At 39.3% G+C, this 22,112-nt stretch overlaps 2 protein-coding genes across 3 annotated transcripts; one reads left to right on the forward strand and one right to left on the reverse strand.

The window, feature by feature from the left end:
* Positions 1–4,682: 4,682 nt before the first annotated feature.
* On the forward strand, positions 4,683–8,599 carry LOC146658594 (nuclear factor 7, ovary-like). 2 transcript variants are annotated; one of them, XM_085421703.1, is made up of 2 exons: positions 4,683–6,949; positions 7,178–8,599. In XM_085421703.1, exon 2 carries the CDS (start codon positions 7,200–7,202, stop codon positions 8,463–8,465), a length of 1,266 nt encoding a protein of 421 aa, XP_085277829.1. In that variant the 5' UTR covers positions 4,683–6,949; positions 7,178–7,199; the 3' UTR covers positions 8,466–8,599. The 2 variants fall into 2 exon arrangements, with proteins under 2 accessions (XP_085277829.1, XP_085277828.1); XM_085421702.1 differs by having other exon boundaries at positions 7,198–8,599.
* A 2,362-nt stretch (positions 8,600–10,961) lies between these two features.
* LOC146658595 (CCN family member 3-like) lies at positions 10,962–13,963 on the reverse strand. Its single transcript, XM_085422272.1, has 5 exons — positions 13,762–13,963; positions 13,326–13,554; positions 12,970–13,224; positions 12,368–12,591; positions 10,962–12,214 (listed from the first exon to the last, which is right to left on the reverse strand). The coding sequence occupies exons 1-5, from the start codon at positions 13,810–13,812 to the stop codon at positions 11,921–11,923; spliced, it is 1,053 nt and encodes a 350-aa protein (XP_085278398.1). The 5' UTR covers positions 13,813–13,963; the 3' UTR covers positions 10,962–11,920.
* Between the last annotated feature and the right edge of the window lie 8,149 nt (positions 13,964–22,112).

Genomic DNA, 22,112 nt, shown 5'->3' on the forward strand with positions numbered 1-22,112 from the left:
TCTTCTACGATAGCCCGTTTTTCCGTGGGTGAAGTGAGAAGGTTTTACGCGCGTACAGGAATGCGCCTGTGCGGGTTTTGTTGTTTCGAAGAACGAAAGAAGAGAGGGAGCACGTTTTTCTCTGAAACTCTGTCAAGGAAGGCCTCCCTCTAAGGCTTTGCTTTGTCTACTATTATCAAAGGACGTCCTTACGCCCTGTCAATCACACACGATCCAGAAAGCTGAAAAAAAAGTCAGTCAGCTCAGACCTTGAGAGCGCAGCTGGAGATGTCAGCATAGTGACCGGAGCTTCTCGGAGCATCGCTGGTCAGGCGGACCTTTCTTCACAGGCTTAACCCCTGTGTTCAAGTCTAGTGAGTGACTGACATTGAGGCTGAGACAAAATCAGTTTCATCTCATCACCAACTCCTGACTGCGTGTCAGTAAAAGCTGGAATACTGAGAACAAGAACAATGTTTAATGTAAACGTCTTTAGCTCCGCAGCTGTCTGGCTGTGGATATTACTCACAGCTGCTCAAGTGCTGAAACGTGCTGAAGTAGACCACAGTGTCACACTAAACTATTAGAAATGTTGCTACGACACCTACCGGTGACGCCTTTAAATACTAAATACTAGAGCCTCTTTGGCGATTTAGTGAATGTATGACTTGGCCGCAGACTGCTAATGTAGAGTATTTAACCTCGGTTTTGTGCCATATGTGCACAACTAGATTGTGTTTGGGATTAAGTTAAAACGTGTCATTAAAAGTTGTTCAGTTATGGAAATATGTAGGAATGCTGTGCAGTGTGGGAAACAAGCTTCCCTACAAGCCTGCCCTAAAAACTATGTCAGATCATTACTACTGAGCTGCACTAAAGACATGATTAACTGTGAGCAAGAGACTGCAACAGAAATACAAAGAATATTTTTAGTTTAATGAGGTGTAGGCAATACAAGCGATTTTTACTTTTATATGGAAATGAGCTGTCACGTGAAATGTACAATCTTTGTTGTGATAATGACCTTCAAAACAAACAAAGAAACAGAGAGGGAGAGAGTGCTATCTTTTTAAAGGTGATGGTACTTAAAGGTGTTAATAAATCTTTTTTATATCCCTCCTCACCCGGCGACTTGATTGCACATTTTGTTTTCAGTGCATCAGAGAGCAGCTGCACAGAGGTGTGGTTACACACAAACGCACATGTTCTGTGTTGTGGGTCTGTGAACTGGCTTTCTGGCGATAATTAAGAGGGGGAAGCAGTCAGATGAAGACTTACTGGACGCACATGTGTCCCGATCTTGTTTTGAGCTTTGTTTTTTTATTATTATTACTATTATTTCACTTTTTATTGAATCATTTATTCATTCAGGGCCACCAATGGCCCCAAGGGGGAAAAAAACCACACTCATTCGTAAAGCTCACTTTGGTATATCTTTTTCCCCATCTCTCTTCAGCTTTTCTTCATCATCCATCTCTAGTTTTACTAGGCTAATCCTCCCTACTAGGCCTATTTGACCCTAAAAGCATGGATGCTGTGTTTAAAAAAACTTGTCAGCTGCAACATGTTTCAGCTGACAAGTTGAAAAATAGGAAGCTAAAGACCAGGAAAGATGCATAATGCTATAATTAAATAAAGCATTTTTCAACAAAACAAGTGAAAAGAATTTGGAGATTAAAAATTATCTAAATTCTACTGAATGGCTGTTGTGTCTGGCCTATTAATACATGTAATTCTGTAGAGGAAACCATTTCAAGGGCACAGAGACATTTCTGAAAGCCACAGCTACGCAAGGGAGATAACTGGGTTTTTTGTTTTTTTTTTGGTAAAACATCCCCAGTTATCGACTGGGAATGAAGAAATTATTTATATATTCGAGAATGCATATAGAGATGCACCCTATCAAAAACTTATTTCCAAATTATATTGTTCACTGACCAATCTAAGGGGTCATGATACGAGATATGTTAAAGCAAGATGGGAAACAGAGGGTAATCTATCCCTAACAGGAGAGGAATGGGATGGGATCTGTAGGCAGCAGTGGTCGGTAACAAGCTCCGCCTCGTGGAGGGAATTCAGTTGGAAGAATGTAATTCGTTATTTTAATACCCCGGCTCAAAAATCCAATTATTCTCATAACACAACATGCTGGAGGCAGTGTGGACATGCAGCAGCAAATCATTTCCACATTTTATGGGAATGTCCTCGTGTGGTTCCATTTTTGAAGGAAATACATAAAGTCCTGGAAACAATCTTTCAAAAGAAAATACAATTTCATTTTGCAGTATTGTACCCGGGTAACTTAGAGAGTCTTAATCTATGCAAACCGGATAAATATTTGTTCAGTGTGCTGTTGGTAGCTTCCAAAAAGGCCATAACCCGCCGTTGGCTTAAGGAGGATACTCCTACTATAAATGAGTGGATTGATGTGATATATACTATTTTGTTATGGAAAGAATAACTTTTAGACTAAAGTTGCAGGCGGACACATTTGAGGATTACTGGTTGAAATGGTTGAAATATGTACAAAATGGGAGGCCCGATTTTGTATAATCTCATTGTATGTTCTGGTTTGTTAGTTTGGTTTTGTTTTGTTTCCCCCCACTGTGATTAATAAAACATAAATTTAAAAAAAAGGGGGGAGATAACTGTTTGGTGATATGATGAATAAAATGTGAAAATATCTTTTAGGAAATCACAAGAGACGACCATCCAGCTTGCTATCAGTCCATAAGTTTAAAAAGCAGCCCACAGTCTAAAAAGCAGCATCTATGGGCATTAATGCACATGGCATGAATAACATGAATAACCATTAATGCCGAATGATATATACAAGTTTTGGAGGGACAAATGCTTTTTTCCAGGGGAAGACCTTGCTTAATTCAGTAAGACAATGCCAAACCGCATTCTGCATGTATAATCAGATCCCTGCAGTCTGGGTGCCAAGCAGGAAAAACTAATATATTTGGTGCATTATGAAATGAAACATACAACAAATGAGGCACTTAACTGTTGAGAAAAACCTTTCACTGTCAATTTTCAAAAAGCTTATAGAGCTGATGCGACTCAGTGAGAGACATGGCCTTACCTCAGCTTTACAGAAACATGTATAGTCATCATATTGCTTCACCAATACATTTTTTATCTATTAGTTTTAGCTGGAATGAGAATCGAGTACACTGAGAAAACCTTTTTAAGTTTGCTGCTTTAAGACTGACATGTCAGTTTTCCTATATAAAGCTTATACAGGGAAAAACATGGTGGGAATGACCATTGCCTTTGTCCATGCTTGGTGGCACATACATCTTTATGCTTGTCCAAAACAAAATGAGGACACGCTCCTCATAGACAAAGAAAAAAAGATCAGGATTTTGTAAAATACACTTCTCAAATCAATTAAATGAACGCTTGAGATCTGAATGGGAAAGAAAATCATGCTGGATAAATGTACTGATATGGACTGAGTAATGTGTTAGGGATGAAATGATGCCACATTGTTTGACGGAAATGAAAATTATCAACCAAATCAAAGGGGGAAAATGATGCAGCAGGCTAGTCCATTACCAGTAGTCCAGTAACTCAAAATGTTAGTTTGTATGGCCCCCACATGCATGTGTGCATACCTGATGGTGCTCCTAATGATACACAGTTGGTGTCTTGGGGGATCTTCTCGCAGATCTTGGGCAGGGGCGGATCTAGAATGGTGGCAAAATGATTTCTTGCCATCCCTATTTCCACCCAAGTGTTACATATGACAGAGTTGTTTATCAAAATAAGATAGCATTAACACTTTGAGCCTAGTTATTATTAACACTGAATATAAATTATAAAACTGAATATATTACATAGTGTTAACCCCTCTCCACAATTAACAAATGGTTCAGCCCGTAGTGCCGACCGGATTTATTTCTTGTTTTCTGACTGTGATTGTGCCAGATCACATTTTGAATCAACACCGTGGGCATTTCAGATTTCACACAGGTGGTTGTTTGTCACATGGAATGAAGGTGAGTTTTATAAACCCTCTGAGGTCCACGGACACACCTGACTGATTTTAGCTGATATAGCAACAAGCTGCAGCCACGCTGAGTCTCCATTTGAGCTTGTGTTGAAAGTTCGGACTTCAAAGTATACACCAATTGTTTAAGAAGAGAGCAAGGAGAGAGCGAGAGAGCGATGTCAACAGCGAGTTTTGAGATGTGGGAGATTTGTGACGTTAAGCGTGGAGTGTATGGTTAGTGTGTTTTGTATTCGTTGTTTTGTTTTGTGTGTCAGTGAGGGCACTAATGAATGTTACAAATGCAGATTGTCATGTAAACACTGTCTCCAGGTGGAGTGATACACCTGTTGTCAGGCCCGCAGGGTTTATCCCTGTGGTGTCTCCACTGTCTTGAGGCGGACGCACTATTTATTTATTTTATTTTATTTTTACTGTCACAAATAATTTGTGGGTCATCTTATTGTGACACCTGATTGTTCTCTCATTTTAGTTATAGCAGTATTTCTTTTTTTTTTTTATATGGTTGTATAAAAAAACAAACAACAAACCGCCAGATGCATTAGCTGCATTTTTAGATAAATAGTTGCATATAACTTTGTTTACAAAATTTGTGCATAAGTTTTCAAAATTTACAATTTATATTTGCATTTCAAGTTATGAAAATAATTTATTAAACATGTCTGTGGTTTTTACAGTAAAAAAATATAACTACTACTAGGACTTTGTTTTTTGTGTGATTCCATATCAGTTATGTTAATATAGTATGTCAATGAAAAAATAACTAAATTCAGATTTCTAACACTTTGTGTAAATTTAAACATGTAACAATTTGATTATTTCTAACAAAAAATAGTGTAAAACTTAAGTTAGACTTGTTTGTAAATAAACCACCCCATGTTGTGTAGCTTTCTGGATTATATACTTATTGGGCTACATACTTATTTATTATACAGGCTATACAGTACATAAAATCAAAATTCACATGTTTTATGTAACTGAAATGTTTAATTATGTGGGGTACAGAAAATAATTACGTTATAGATCATATTTATATGAAATGTGTATAATTACTGTATTTGAATCGTTTTAACCATATGTAACACCTGCATATGTGTGTTTTTGTTTTTGTTTGGTTTGTTTTGGGTTTTTTTAAAGGCTTTGATTTTGCCACCCCATTTGTTTTCCATGTCACCCTAAAAAAAATTCCTCTAGATCCGCCCCTGATCTGGGGGCCATTCAGTAGTATCAGTTCAGTGGTGTTTATGTGTTGATACACAATAACTTGATGTAAAGCCTTATTAGTCCGACAGAAACAAAAAATAAGCAGCAATTTAGCAGCATTTAAAAAAAAAAAAAAAGGTTTAAGCAAAATAAATGATTTGTTATTTAGGGTTAATTTTAATTTTACCTGCACATGGTTTGGCAAACAAAACAAGCACTCCTGATAGTTTAGGACACTCTTGGTAAATATATCTTGTTCTCAGCAGTTATATTAGAAACCACAGGTACATAGTTTCAATAAAAGTTTCATTGCCACTCCATGCCCTCATGGCTTACATGACTGAGCCCGTCTATCCTTTCACCTGTTCTTTCGTGTTTCCTGCCTTCTCATCCTCTCATATTTCTACTAACTTACAAAAAATTTTCCCGTCAAAAATATTTTTTCTTTTACTTTGATTACAGGAAAAGCACAGCTGAAACAAATTAGATATGTGTTCCAGTAAGCCATATAAGTGAGTCAGCGTGCACACCACAAGGATGCTGGATCTACTCCACCCAAATGGAAAGTAGTTCTTGTCTACATGTAGCAGATGCTGGATGGACATTAGAAAGACCAGACATATTTACTGGTTAGCTTGCAATTGAGATTTGTGCATATGGATAAAGGGGTGGCATGATGCTGAATGGTGAAAAGGGGGCTGGGAGATTAAGTTAATGGCAGCTGGACAACTGACTGGCACAAAGCTATACAAATATATGAGAAGCCAGCTGTCAGTGTGACATGCTGGTGCCAAATGGAATCTGATACTGAAATGAAAAAAATAAAACAAAACGGATTATAGTCATGCTGGTAGCACTTAAAGTGTGTAAAGTGCTTACCTTTGGTTTTATAGAAGAAAATAAAACATTATCATATAACTTGTTGACCAAGTACAACTTTGCACTATCTGTTTCTGGGTGGTTTTAAAACTCAGGCAACCACAATTAGAAACAAGAACTTCAGTCAAATGTGCAGGCAAAGGAAGGAATATTGCACAATAGTTCATTCCTGTGAGCGAAACACACAAACATAGCTGTGGAAGTTAACCCTTTAAGAACAGAGGCTGTACAAGTAACCACTTGCTTGCTACAAGAAGAGAGTTTTTCAAGATTAAGACACTCAAAGTCGCTTCTCGTGGCTTTTGTAAATAAGTTAATTTAGTGATTGCAGTAAGAGATAATTAAAGACAGTAGTGCTTATATAACTCATGCTCTCAGTCATTTAATGTCATTATTTGCTTTTCAGGGCTGTTAAGAGGTGAGGGTCATAAATAAACAAGTCAAAGGGAGTGTTACTCAGCAGAGCATGGAGCTACTTTCGCATCATTTACAAGGAAATGAAAGCAAACAGAGCAGTTTGTGTACAAAGACAGGAAACAGGTCTGCATACAAGGCGGGGCTCAGCTCCCCTGGTTTATGTAGAAAACTAGGATGAGTATTTTAATACTTTGAATTCTGCTTATAGTTTGTTGTTTTTATAGTACATTTTTACATGCATACTTTTCATGCCATGTGGATGCCAACAATACTTCACCAGTTAAACCTGGACTTGTTCCCTGTGAGTGTGAGTCAGGGGAGGAGGAGCACATTTCAATCGTTTATAAGGAAATGAAAGTGAGCATTGCAGCGCAGTCGAAAGTCAAACTTTTAAAGGCAGCATAGTTTGTTTTAAAGAGGCAGCAGAACAAATAAGAATTTGTGTCCAGGAAGGTAAGGATCAAGTCCTTTAATAACATCCATTTAATTATGTTTATTCAAAGTAAAGTGAATGATTAAAACTTGTTGATTAGACTTTTACGTGGAAGTTTAGTTGACAGCAGCATCGGGGTCACTCTATGATCATGTTTTTAGCCTTGTTTTGTTATTTTTCTGGTGTGTAATGGCTCATATTAGTAATTCTATGAATTAATAATAGGTATTATTATTGATACTCAATAGATTTCAAACTCATGCTCCAGGAATGGCCGCAGCCAGCAGTTTTCTGACAGAAGATCAGCTCCAGTGCTCCATCTGCCTGGATGTCTTCACTGAGCCTGTTTCTATTCCATGTGGACACAACTTCTGCAAAGCCTGTCTCACCAAACACTGGAAAGACAAAGAGCAACGTCAGTGTCCACTGTGCAACGAGAAGTTCAACAAAGGGCTCAAACTTCGTGTCAACACCGGATTCAGGGAGGTTGTGGAGAATTTTAAGACGCTCCCTGTAACAGCTGAGAATAATTCTCCACTCCCACCTGGACAGGTGCCATGTGATTATTGCTCTGGCAATAAGTTCAGAGCCTCTAAAACCTGTTTAGTCTGTTTGGCTTCTTTCTGTGAGACACATTTAGAGCCTCATAAGAGAGTCGCTGCCTTAAAAAGACACAGACTGACTAATCCTGTGCATGACCTGGAGGACAAAATATGCACAAAACACAACAAAATTTTAGAGCTCTTCTGTAGGACAGAGCAGACTCGTGTTTGTACCCTGTGTACGGAACACAGCGCTCACGATACTGTCCCTTTGGAGGAAGAATATGTAGATAAAAGAGCTCAGATGGGGAAGAAAAAATTAGAAGAGCCAGAAATTAAGCAAGAACAAGCACAGAATTATCAGAGGATAAAACTGAAAACACGGAGGAAGAAGAAAAGCAAAGGTAAAGCAAAAGAAAAAGTGCCTAATCAGATAGTAGGTCCTCCTCCTTTTTCTTTTCTCACTGAGGAGCCACGGCATATCGGTGGCTATTCCTACATCTCTGAAAATAAGGGCTTGTCTGAAGGGAGATTTTACTACGAGGTTCATGTTGGAGGGCAGACCGGCTGGGTTTTAGGAGTTGTCCCGGAGTCGATGCAAAGACAAAAGAAATTCAGACCAAACCCCAGGAATGGAAATTGGATTGTAAGGTCAGGAAGTAACTACTGCAGATGTCAACAATGCCTGCAAATGCCTGTTTTAAGAAGAAGGCCTGAAAGAGTCATGGTGTTTGTAGATTATGAGCAGGGATGCTTGTTCTTCTATGATCCAGACAATGCAATGATAGTGTACTCTGTTACTGGCTGCAACTTCAGCGAGAGGATTTTCCTGTTCTTTCGTCCTTTTGAGGAACTCAGCTGTGTACAGAGGCTGCAACGGAAGTTCCGAGAAATTTTTCAAGATCCAGAATCAAATCGTTTATACTGGATGTTTGTTTTGATATTCGTGTTTCTAATTTCATATTGGACGTCATTGAATGAACGAGAGGACTAATCTAATCCTACCACTGATGTGATTTCCTTTCAGTGCTGGATGCTTGGCAACAATGATGTTGACCTTTGCTTTTTAATTTACTACTTTTTAAACTTCCTACTAAAAATGTTTTTCAAGAGTATTTCTTAAAGCTATATATATATATATATATATATATATATATATATATATATATATATATATATATAAAAATTTTTTTTTTTCTCTCATCGTTACTCTTCACAGAGATGGATATCTTTTCCTGTATGAGCTGGAAGACTAACAAGCTGTGGTCAGTGTGCTTCCAGCTGCGTAGTGATGAAGGAATCTGCCACTTAACCATGTGCAACAATATGATGGAACTTTATATAGAAAATGTCAGAAAATCACAATAAATGCTTTTACAGCTGTAATATTATCATTTTTGAGTACATTATTATTGCACGACATGAAAAATGATTCACATTAGGTTTTCAAGAGCATGGTAACACCACTTGGGGGAGCAATATGCTCACGCTTTCTAATACCCCCTCATACGTTCACAAATCACTAAAGTCAGATGAAATACTGTATACAGTACAACTAAACAGTACTTAATGTAGCTAAACCACCACATTGGGTTTTATTTTCAATTTTTAAGAAAAATTAAAGCTCCTTGGAGACTTAAGGTAAAAGCAATTTGTTCGCTGCTCAGAAATTAATGTTCAAGATTTTATATTTAGCAGCTCTGCCATATAATTAACTGGAGAGAAATTTCTAAGATAACCATAATGAAAGATAACTTTTCATTTTGCATTATCAGCTCAAAATTTCTATTTGCAAGGCAGCCTCATGGTCAGTCCTGCTGACATTCCCAATAGCCCCAGTTATAGTGTTAATGTCAGTATCATGCCAGCATGCTGAACTAAGAACATTATACAAGCTGAAATAATAATAACTGATACAGTGTTGATACATAAAAGGTTTCTTTATGTCAGTGATACTGTATTGACCTAAGATTTTAAATTGTATTCTGCATGTTTTTCAAGTTGTTACTGTATTGTTCTTTACATGTTACTGGTTTTCTGGTCTATTTCGCATAAGATGGAATCCATTCACTTTTTCTATGCAAATCCCTCAAAAAATTCGTATTCATATCAATAAAAATTTTTTTTTAGAGTAAATACAACTGACTACAACATAACAAGCTTAAAATCCTATAGCCACATGTTAAAACCACACATCTCCACACACCTCTGGACAGCAAAAATAATGCAATCAGAAGCACCGACCACACTGTCAGCCCCCGCTGATTTGAGCTATGAACTAAAGTTTCCACTGAGGAGGTATTTTAGGAAACTGTGGGAGTCCCACAGGGAATATTAGGCTTTTCCATTATGACCGCCCAGGTTGGGTTCATGGAGAGAGGTCAAAGAGCCACCTCCCACTGTCAGCAGAGTTCACAGGGTTTGGTAATTCCCAGGTCCCAACACAGACATCTTAACGTTTCAAAAGGGAATCCTTTGGAAGAGGTATTTCCCAAAACACGTGCCTGAAAAATAAAATATGTCAATTTATTTCTGGGAAAAAGCCTATTTTTGTCATTTGAATTTGTGGGTTCTCAAACTATATTACCAAATTCTAAATTCTTCTTCTTAATGTAGAGCAGCCATTGTCAGTCAAGTAATAGTTTGCAAATCCAGAGTCTGACATAGTCACGTAACAATTTCCCGTAGACATCAAGTACAGCAGATGTGGATCTACCACGCATTCAGCAGCATCAGAGAGCAGCCAGTGAACACAGCCCACAGATCACTGGCTGCTCTCTGCCCAGCCTGGAGGTCACTGCAAACTCTCGGTACCTCAGCAGAGCTGGCAATATCATCAAGGACCACTCTCACCCCAGCAATCAACTGTTTGAACTATTACCGTCAGGCTGACGGTACAGGTCACATAAAACCAGGACAAACAGATTCAGGGATAGCTTCTTTCCCAGAGCTATCACCGTAGTAAATAAGCACAAAAACAATTGAACCTGCTTAGCTATACCGTACCGTCACTGCCATTATATTATGCTGCTATTCATACTGTCATTATATTAATGCTGCTATCCTGTATATATCGTTTGAGTACTTGCGATTATTTTATTGTACTTTTTATATTTTACATTTATATTTATTATTTATCTTGCACCAAGGGAGTGGCTCTCCAATTTCGTTGTACTCTGTACAATGACAATAAAGGCTATTCTATTCTATCAGTGGCACGCTGTGTCCTGCAAGCTTTATTCGCAAGCTGCAAGTTTTATATTAAAAACTTGCATGTGTTTCACATTTTGCTCAAACCAATTGAAAATGATATTTTATCCTACCTTCATCCCAAGAGTAAGAATGATTCCAAATGCAGATTTTATCATTGCATGGCAATAAAAAGAACAAAGCTTTCATACAAAAAAATACACCTTTATTTCAAATGCTGGGATTTGCAATTTTTGTTCAGAAACGTACAAAAAGAAGCTGAAAAGGATCAAGCAGAAAAAATATATACAATTTGTGTTTAATATTACCAGTTAACTGTGTATTCAATACACACTCGGTCAAACAGGCTACACAGCAAGTATTTACAAAACTTTTGTCATGATCAAAATAGCTGTTACGTGCACTACTTTAAATAAAACTACAGAAACAAGTCCACTAGAAATAAAAAGCGTACATTTAAAACAGAGGCAAGATTTCAAGACAATGTTAGAAATGGCACTTAGACACCACAGTGAACTCTCTTTCACCGGTTGAGCTTTTGTTTGCAACCATGTCCAAAGTAAACAGTTCAGCTATTTCAAAAACGTGTCTCACGGTGGGAGAAAAGGTTACTGATCGCCTCTGGTTGTAACCTTTGCTCTCACTCTCCTCTTTTCTGTCTGTTTATCAATATGAATTTTAATCCAAGTGTCAAGCTGTACAGTAACATTTATTCTGATACAGGGTATTCTTGCGTTTATTAGCAATAAACACTATGTTGGAGAAAGGCTTCGTACAGTCATGACACAACCCTGTGCTTGTATATCATCATACTACTCTACCTCTTTAATAGAGGGTGTTTAAAAGACTCTTTACAGCCTACACTCATCTGTCCAAATCTATTATGGAAGGATTGCAGTATGCTGTATCTGATCTCCAAAAGTGAAGAGGCATCAGATGGAATCCATTCCAGTCATAAGGTTTAAGTGCTTTCATCGTACTTAATAAAAGTAAAGATTTTTTATCTTCCACAGGATGTGAAACAATTCCTCACTAGGGGAATCAAAAAATGAATACATGAATACATGTACCACAATGGACAGATGTCAGATGTGTACATGTCCCAAATTATGGCTCTATTGAATATAGTGTGTATAGTTCTTCATTTATACTAAAGATATAGATGGTTTTAAAACAGTCATTAGCCACACTCTGGTGATAATTGTGATCTCACTAATAAACTTTTGGGTACTCCCTGATCTATATTCGCATGCCAGTGTAACCCAGCTCTGAGGGCGGCCACGCAGCATTGTCTCGAGGGCAGTGGCGGTGGCAGGCGCACGTCGTGATCACCATGACGGGCCTCCGTGTAGTTTTCCCATTAGCACACTGGAACTCCACCAGCGCGGTTTTGGTTCTGTGAGGGGTGCAGCAGCGTCCGTCTGTGCAGGAGCCACAGAACCGAGGTTTGTAGGCTTGGACGCTGGTGCAGTTCTTATAGGAGAGGTGAATGGCTTTGCTGCTCCTCACCATCTTCTGGCACCTACTGCCTCTCTGCAGGGAGCGGTAGAAACGACAACTCAGTTAATGTGCGCTACATCGCTCTGGAAAATAACTCCATTCTTGTGCTTTGTCGTTGTGAAATTAGCTCATGCAGTCAAGTTACGCAAGCTAAAGAAAAGGAAGAAACCTCTACTCAGATTGTACCTGTTGTGCAAGCTGTGTCAGCTGGACCTGCTGCTCATCGCAGGGTCTAATCATACACAGCCGACTCTGCTTCACCATCTCACACCGGCTGTTCTTATTTGTGACCCTGGTGGACACCCCCATGCCGCACGTTTGAGAGCACGCTCCCCACTCTGTAGTCTGCTCAATGCAGTTCAGGCTCCGGTCCCAAGCGTCAAAACTCACAGTTTCTTCCTGACGGTAGGCTGAATGAAACACAGAAAGGCAGTTTAGACAGAAATCTAAAAGTAAAAGCTTCAAAGCATATTCTGGAAAAGCCAGTGATCACCATGTGCCTTGGCATGTTTAAGAGACCATGCTCAGGTTGCACATTCCAGACTCATGTTGCAACACTGTCTCTTTGTTCTGTGCTTCCTCGTCCTCAAATCTTACTCTAATTTCTTCTTTTACTCCTTCTCCTGGTTCTTACTACCTTAACTCTAAAAATGTCAAAGAAATATGCAAAACCTTTTAGCACTGTGTCTCACAGAGGAGTGACTCCAATTTCAAAAAACAATGTGCAGCTTATGTACACCTCAGTATAAACAGCCCATCTCATTTCATCCTACTTGCAATCTTCTCACCTGCCATGGCAAAGCCGCCCAGTGCACTGGCCCCAGCCTGGGGCTCACACACCCACTTCTCGCAGCACTCTCCAGGCACCTGGATCCTGCGTGGCATGGGGCAGTCTGGTCCAGGCAGCATAACATCCACGTTGCAGCGTGACACACATGCTACCTGCCCGTCGCGGCATATGCACTGGTACTTACAGCTGGGGAAAAAGGTCTGACCGTTCTGGTAGACAGAGCCGTCTATAACACACACAGCTACCTTGGGAGCTGGAGGAAGAAGGCAAAACAACAAGAGAGGACAAAACTATGAAGGGTTAAGCTATGATTTTGAAAAATCTATGTAGTAGCCCTAAGATCATCCCATTCACCTGCACAAATACCAGTCCTCTTGTGGATGTCAGCTGAGTAGTCACATTGGAGCCCTTTACGTGTGTCACAAGGGTTCATGTCAGAGCACGCCTGCCCTTTTTGACGGGCGCACACCAGGCAGCAGATGCAATCATCCAGAACCAGAGGCACCCCAGGGGGACACATGGGAGGCTCTTTAGGGCACTGGCATCGACGTGGACACACCTGGCACCAGACTAGTGTAAAAACCTATGGAAAAAACAAAAAATGTATTTCACAAGTTAGTAAATCTCCATTTTTAAACTGATTGCGAGTAAAACAAAAATATAAAAATATACATCAAATATATATAAAACTATTTAAAATGATTTAACTACCTGGTATTAAATAATAAAACACTTCCATGTTAAAACCTAAAGTCCTACAGGGATATTTCATTACCACTGTGATTCCTACCTGTGCTGTGACGAAGAAAACAAATACCACTCTATCCACCACACTGACCATCTTCCTGCATGGAATCAAAACTATTTGCAGCCTAAAAAACGTGCAGTTGTCTTCAGGGTCCGATTTGAGTCCTTTGGTTCAGGGTTTATTCTTCCCTCCTCTCTGGCTGTGTGATGTAGCAGAAGGTGTCTTTGTCATTCTGGTCAGAGTTCAGAAGAGGAGGACCTTAAATACAGCCCAGCTGTCCTGCTGGCACCATGACGACAAACAGGAAGGAATGCTGGAAAGATCTCCCAGACTGCTGGACGAAGGCGAGGGCTGCATTTTATGGAGCGACCGGATCAAAGACGTGCCACGAACCCAACAGAGGGTCCAGCTGACACAAGATTGGATTCTCCGAGGAAACGTTTTTATTTTATTCAGCTGAATTAATCATCATAAATTATATTTGTGCATTCAGTTGATTGCACAAGAAACAGCTGTTTTTGTATACACTTTTATCATAACTATTTATATTATAGGTTCCTTTTGTTGCAGTCCAAGATGTTAATATCATATACAGCAGGCTGGCTCTTACTTTTAACCCTTTGACCTCTTTCCTTGAACCGTGCCTTGGAGGTCACAGTGAAAAACCATGCTATTCCCTGTAGACTCATTTCTATTTCTTTAAATAGCTGCACAGTGGAAACATTTGGTTCATCAGCAGCTTGGAAAAGCAGGGAGATGACAAAAACACATCTATCCTGAGGTGTATTATGGTGTCTTCTCACCAGACATACAGTGGCTTGCAAAAGTATTCGGCCCCCTTGAACTTTTCCACATTTTGTCACATTACAGCCACAAACATGAATCAATTTTATTGGAATTTCACGTGAAAGACCAACACAAAGTGGTGCACACGTGAGAAGTGGAACGGAAATCATACATGACTCCAAACATTTTATACAAATAAATAACTGCAAAGTGGGGTGTGCATAATTATTCAGCCCCCTGAGTCTTTGTAGAACCACCTTTTGCTGCAATTACAGCTGCCAGTCTCTACCAGCTTTGCACATCTACAGACTGAAATCTTTGCCCATTCTTCTTTGCAAAACAGCTCCAGCTCAGTCAGATTAGATGGACAGCGTTTGTGAACAGCAGTTTTCAGATCTTGCCACAGATTCTCGATTGGATTTAGATCTGGACTTTGACTGGGCCGTTCTAACACATGGATATGTTTTGTTTTAAACCGTTCCATTGTTGCCCTGGCTTTATGTTTACGGTCGTTGTCCTGCTGGAAGGTGAACCTCCGCCCCAGTCTCAAGTCTTTTGCAGACTCAAAGAGGTTTTCTTACAAGATTGCCCTGTATTTGGCTCCATCCATCTTCCCATCAACTCTGACCAGCTTCCCTGTCCCTGCTGAAGAGGAGCACCCACAGAGCATGATGCTGCCGCCACCATATCTGACAGTGGGGATGGTGTGTTCAGAGTGATGTGCAGTGTTAGTTTTCCGCCACACATAGTGTTTTGCATTTTGGCCAAAAAGTTCCATTTTGGTCTCATCTGACCAGAGCAGCTTCTTCCACATGTTTGCTGTGTCCCCCACATGGCTTGTGGCAAACTGCAAACGGGACTTCTTCTGGTTTTCTGTTAACGATGGCTTTCTTCTTGCCACTCTTCCATAAAGGCCAACTTTGTGCAGCGCACGACTAATAGTTGTCCTATGGACAGATTCCCCCACCTGAGCTGTAGATCTCTGCAGCTCGTCCAGAGCCACCATGGGCCTCTTGGCTGCATTTCTGATCAGCGCTCTCCTTGTTCGGCCTGTGAGTTTAGGTGGACGTCCTTGTCTTGGTAGGTTTACAGTTGTGCCATACTCCTTCCATTTCTGAATGATCGCTTGAACAGTGCTCCGTGGGATGTTCAAGGCTTGGGAAATCTTTTTGTAGTCTAAGCCTGCTTTAAGTTTCTCAATAACTTTATCCCTGACCCGTCTGGTGTGTTCTTTGGACTTCATGGTGTTGTTGGTCCCAAGATTCTCTTAGACAACCTCTGAGGCCGTCACAGAGCAGCTGTATTTGTACTGACATTAGATTACACACAGGTGCTCTCTATTTAGTCATTAGCACTCATCAGGCAATGTCTATGGGCAGCTGACTGCACTCAGGGGCTGAATAATTACGCACACCCCACTTTTCAGTTAATTATTTGTAAAAAATGTTTGGAGTCATGTATGATTTCCGTTCCACTTCTCACGTGTGCACCACTTTGTGTTGGTCTTTCACGTGGAATTCCAGTAAAATGGATTCATGTTTGTGGCTGTAATGTGACAAAATGTGGGAAAGTTCAAGGGGGCCGGATACTTTTGCAATAGAGATGAAGCTAACTGGAATCCAAAATGAAAATCATTTAATGGGGGCGTCTGATTCCAGTCCAATACAGTTTTCATGATCATCATAAAAAAACATGAAATAGGTTCAATCTTTGTAGTTGTTCTTGTAATCCCACATGCATGTTAGGAGACATTTAAACAGATTAAAGCAGATGACATTGAAACTGGGTTCACACAAAGGTATAAGTGGATCCAGTGCCACTCACGTACAAAGTGGGGTTTAATAAAGTGTGTGGCAGATGTTCGTGAAGGATGCTTTTCTTGGCACAACCCCAAAGGGAGTGTGTCTAAAAATCCAGAGCAGTAACAATATAGTGCAGGAGGTTGTTTCTGTTTTGGAAAGTTGGCATACAACACCTGATTTCACTCAGTAATACCAAATTTATCCATGCTGATATCTGTTTTGTTGCCACAACAATATATATTTTTTCACATTTCTAAAATAAGTGAAATAGTTCAAAACTATGATTACATCAGGAAGTGTGTCCAGGTTCCAGCTGTTTTTAAAAGCTTCTCGGTCCTTCGCAGTATACTGCCCCTTTGATAGTGAGTAACATAAAGCAAGCCAAACCCACCCCCACCCCCAACCAAAACTCAAACTCTCTAAATAACTTGGCCCTGCCAAAAGCTTCAAATTCAGTGCTGTTCAAACAGTTTTACCAGAGGAAGCCAAAGAATGTCAAACTTCACAACTTTGTTTGCTCAGTCTGCGCAGAGATCTACTTTTTAACTTCGTCCATTATCTCCTCTTCAGCTTCTTTGGACTAATAGGAGGAGAGGCTGTGCCAGACATCTCATCATGAGCAGTAGAGCTGTAGGATGTGATACAATGTCACTAAAAAAGAAAAGTTTTTTTTAACATCCATCATCTGCTTTTGTTCTTGTTTCTTTATACTATCAACCATCCAAGATGCCTTTCTTTTGATATTCACTGGCAGAAAAATACATTATTTGAATGCTCTCCTAATATTTTTCTTTTTACCTGATTACAAACTTTACAACTTTTAGATCACTGTAGAGTTTTCACTGGCCGTGACCGTTGGGGAAAATATTTAAATTCTTGGAAATCTTTGAGCAATGTGGTTACAAATCTGTAGATTTAAAGGAATGGGTCAAAAAATGTAGATGGCACCGTAATAGAAGGAATAATGTAGAGGCTGAGATGACATTTATCCACATGTGCCAGTCTTTCTGTGTCTATATTTATTTCTCCAGAGGGGGTCTGTGGCTACAATAGTAGATGAGGTCTCATCCCCCTTTTTGTTATTGTCACTCGTCTTTTGTTTACCTGTTAAATGCATTTTATAATCCAGCGGTAGGACACGTTTTAGTGCCACTTTAAAATGAGATTTGACACACTGAGAGGTTATTACCATAATTTGGCCTGTCATCCTGTTGGTGTTGGTGTTGGACTCTGCTGTAGGGCTGTAAGCTTTTTGCCAAGTGGTCAGGCCACACAGTCACAGCCTCCTCTGAGAGCTTCACGCCCTGATTCTCTGAGCGTTTACAGTCAACAATAGTTTGCAACAAATAATAAGGAAACCTTTGTGGTGAACACACCGTGTGGTGCAGTGGGTGGAGTATTCAGCATCTTTGACCTGTTATTTATATTGTATACAAATTTGTATGATGGCAATAGCCACTGTGACAACGTACCATCTAATGGTTTGTGGATTACTGTTTTAAAATTCGAAGTTTGGCACTCTGTTTCCCTTTGAAACCGGGGGTGGGGGGCATATTTGGACAAAGTTATTGGCTTATGCTATCTGGCAGGCTAGCCTGGTTAGCAAGATGGAAGCATGGATCCCTGGACAGTTATACTGGATGCTGACTTAAAAACATTCAAAAAAACAAAGGTAACTATTTTTTACATTGTAATAAAATGTAAAACAGGTGAGTTTTGCCAATCCATATATTTTTCCATCCATCCAGTCAGTCAGCCAGCCTGTGTGGAAGCTGTGTGCATAGATTTGGCTTTGCAACCAACCTTCATTAGGACATTTGAACTGTAGTTTTGACTCTTTCACAGCTGTCTTTTGTTTTCCAGTCCTTCTGCTCAGTTTAATTATATGCTCCTGACATGTTATGACACCTTATGAGCCAATATTAAAATGTTCTATTAGGTTTAGCTTTTGGTGAGTGTCACACTTTCTTACTTTGTAGTTTGGAATCCCAAATCAAATGTACATTAAACCTTTTTTCAGCTTTATATTGCATTTAATTACACCGTTATTACAGGGTATTTATATTTCTTTATATGCTTGTCATAACATCCTTTTTCAAAAGTGACTTCATTGTTTGCAGAAAGTTTTCTCCACCTGAAAACCACCTGGGATAAGTCATATGGATCCAAACATTCACAATGCAAATTTGGCTGGTTTCTCTGTTGAAGACAAATATAATTATTTGCACAGACTTCTGTTTGTAATAACTGTAACACACTTAGAACAGAGCTTTTTCCAGTTTTGTGAAAATGATAAAAGTGAACACAAAGTCCAGTCTGGGTTATTGGTCTCTCCTGATATGTTTTTTATGAAGCCCATAAAATATTTAATGTTCTTAGTGTGCATTCTGATGGTGGTATGAAGTAAATGAAAGAGTGTAAACTCAGTAACTGCAGTGTTTGATCAATTCTTTTCCAAAGGAATTACAAAATAAGACCTTGAATAATTCAACATGGTTAAAACTGCCATGCCTTAAGTCCAAATATGGTTCTTTTCAGTAAACAGGCTTTAAATCCTCAAACATATAACTCTCCAGCACATTGTTATTTTCTTACAAACTGAAAGGAATACTAATCATAGTAGTATATGCTAGATACAAAACACTGAAAAAAGTGGCAGCCTAATAAGCTGTTCAACCAATGAGTCAAAGCATAGTAGACATGGCTTCAGGCTCTCTCACCCCGACTAGGGCTTCATCTCTTGCTCTGGCCGGGTTCAGGAAGAGTTGAAACATCCTGATCAAAGCGACTCGTCGCCGTCGCCTAAATTTTAATCATCTGCTCAGGGCAACATATTGAAAGTCTTTTATCATGTCCATATGAATCATACACAAAGTTTAATGCTCATCGCAATTTAAATTCGCTTGCCTAGTGGCAGTCAGTCAGTGGGTTTAGCAGCTTGGGAGGCCACCACAAATCTCTCAGTCAGGGTTTATTTGCAGTATGCCACTGCATATGAGCTGAATCACTGGGACAGAGGCATGTGTCTCTAATGGTGGGTGGTAGTGGATGGACACAATGTGGAGCTTCAACTAATAAAACATGTTGTATGGAAAAACCACAGGCTGCACTTCAACAGGATGTCAAATGGCTTTATACTCTGCTGAAGGAAACAGAGGGACCCGATGGCTTCCTGTGTGCAAGGAGAGGGAAGCTTTAGACTCAACTTTTCAGCTGTTTCGGGTGCAGTAATTGAATCTGGTCATAAAGTACGAGGGACTTTCTTTTGCTCAGTAGCAGATCATAGTTTTCAAGCAGTCAGCCCTTGGAGTCACTTATTGTCTTAAAAGTACTTAAACTGGGAGGTGCCTGCCTGCACACATCAGCGTCATGTATCTAACTTGAAGATGTGCAGTGTTCTCTGAGGGAAAAACCAAAATGTTCATTCTGACAGTCATTTTGAAGCAGCAGAGACCGATAGCAGCAGTGCAACAAAACCGTGTTTAATGCTATTCACAGTCAGTCTTTGCATTTCCAACAGGACACCCTGTTGAGCTTTCTGTTTGTCACAGTTTGCAGCCGAGGGCAGAGTCCATCTGTTCCATGGTGATGTTTGTTTTAACGTCTTTGTGGCTGAAGAACTGAACACATGGCTGCCACTTGGGGGAGAGCTTATAAAAAATCAGACCACAATAAAAAATTGAATTCACAGCCAAGTTTAACGGCGCACAAAAAACGAACTAACTGAGGGAGGTCTGACTGGAAAAGCTGACAGAAGGGCTTGGACTTAGACTTTGAAGCCTAAAGTATATTTGGTTTATATTAAGATCAACGATCACTGGATTTTTGGGGATTATTTTACAAATTTCCTAGATTTATGAGGGCATTTACAGGAGAAGTATCCCTAAAAACATAATGTTTAAGTACGAGTGCCTGTAATTGCATGTTTTAAATAAGTTCTGTATCTTATAATAAAATATTCGCAGCTGAAAATTTCAAAATGTCAGCATATAAACACGTTTTGGGTGGTTTGAGTCATTGGCTTTATCACTGCTGCCACACACACTTAGTATTATTCTTTCAATACCCTTTAAAAGCATAAAGTGTATATGCAGTCTCAGTGCTGTGTAATGCACTGGAACTTTATGATTGTTACAGAAATAGTCATGTTTACTGCCTGATTACTAAGGACTTTATTTCTTAGTCCTCACTTCATTTCATTCCTTAATTTGTGTTGCAGAATAAACAGTTTGAAATGACTGGCAAGATTTGTTTTATTAAAACATTTTGACGTGAATGTCTGTTTTGTGCTGAGATGTCCTAATAAATAAGTGATCAGTTACAATAAATGAATTCAGTAATAAACAATAGGGAGTGTGAATTCAGATTACAGATTACATATTTTACTTGCTGTCAAATTCTGTGGTTTTATTTTAATTTGTTGTTTGTGGTTGTATTTTGCTGGTTTCTGTATTTTAATTTATTAGAATCTATTTTAATCTACTGTTTTATTGATGTCATTATTATTATTATTATTATTAATTCAAACCAGTAGCAAAATAATAAATTTAAAAACGATACATTTAAACAGCTCTGAAATAACAAGTAAACATAAGAGTTGGGTTGTTAGAAGAAATGTTGTGATGGCCCACTTTATTAACGAGCAAGTTGTGTCGATTTCTTTGCGTTTTTGCATCTGAACCTCAAAGAAGTTTGTGACATAATGATAACATTTAATCTGTTTGATTCACTGTTCTGAGTTTGGCTAAACTGCAGCAAAAATTTACGAGATAAATTCAAAGGCCCTTGTTTCACAACATATCTTGTCTTTGAATGACCTTCTATTGCAAAGGTCATGGAGCTGCTCAGTTAAATCCTTGGCAACCAGTGACCTGGCAGATTGTGAAGTATGTTGAGAGTTCAGCTTATAGGTCCTCTGGCTATTTAGCACTGGCAACGTGGGAATGTTATGCTTCACCTAGGAGAGGGATTGAAACGCAACTGCTCAGAGGCAGGCTTTTAAGGGTTACAATTTACAGCACCTTTCTTATTTGGTGTTTACTTACTTAGAATATTCTGGAGAAGTGACATGGAAGAAGGACTGGGGTCAGCCGTCTGCCCAGCACCACTGCCTTCATAAATTTAACTACCTATTGTTCCCAGTTTAGCATCGTCAGACACGCAGCTTCATGCAGCAGGGCATTCCTGCAGATATTTACCCAAGAGCTAGGCTTAGCCATCAAATTGCATGTGGTCTCTGTTTTTAGGGAGTAAAAATGTATCTAAAGAAAGAAAAAATTTTTTTGAGATGTGCAACATGTTCTTGGCTCTTTATTAGCTGGCCTTACCTCCAGTCAGGACACGTGGTCAGCTAAAAGTTTTTTTGTTTTGTCTCTTTAAACTGCCATGAGCTCATCTGCATCTGTGAGTACATTGGGCTTTTGAGAACAATAAAAAAACAGTCATACTGTTAAAAAAGTGGAGTGTTCATGCGTAGCTCTATAGTGGCCTCTTCTGGATATAAAGAGAACATTCGTGCACAAAAGTGATCAACCAGGAAATCAAACATATATGTAACATATACATAACATATATGAGTGTGACACTTTAACACTCTAATGACCTCAGTTTTAATTTGATAGTCCCACTTTGGGTTTCTTTTGTTTTTATATGTCAATGTTTATAGGAGAACAGGAAGCTTTAGGAGTGCGACAAGTGAGAATAAACCTTAAACTGTTTTGCAGACTCAATTTATTATCACTGAAAATCACAAAAATTGTTGGTGGGTTTTTTGTTTGTTTTGTTTTTTTCACTCCCTTGCCTGTC

This window comes from Rhamphochromis longiceps, linkage group LG11 (assembly GCF_057381845.1).
Source record: "Rhamphochromis longiceps isolate RC_006_pf linkage group LG11, R_longiceps_female_GT1.1, whole genome shotgun sequence".
NCBI classification, from domain to species: domain Eukaryota; kingdom Metazoa; phylum Chordata; class Actinopteri; order Cichliformes; family Cichlidae; genus Rhamphochromis; species Rhamphochromis longiceps.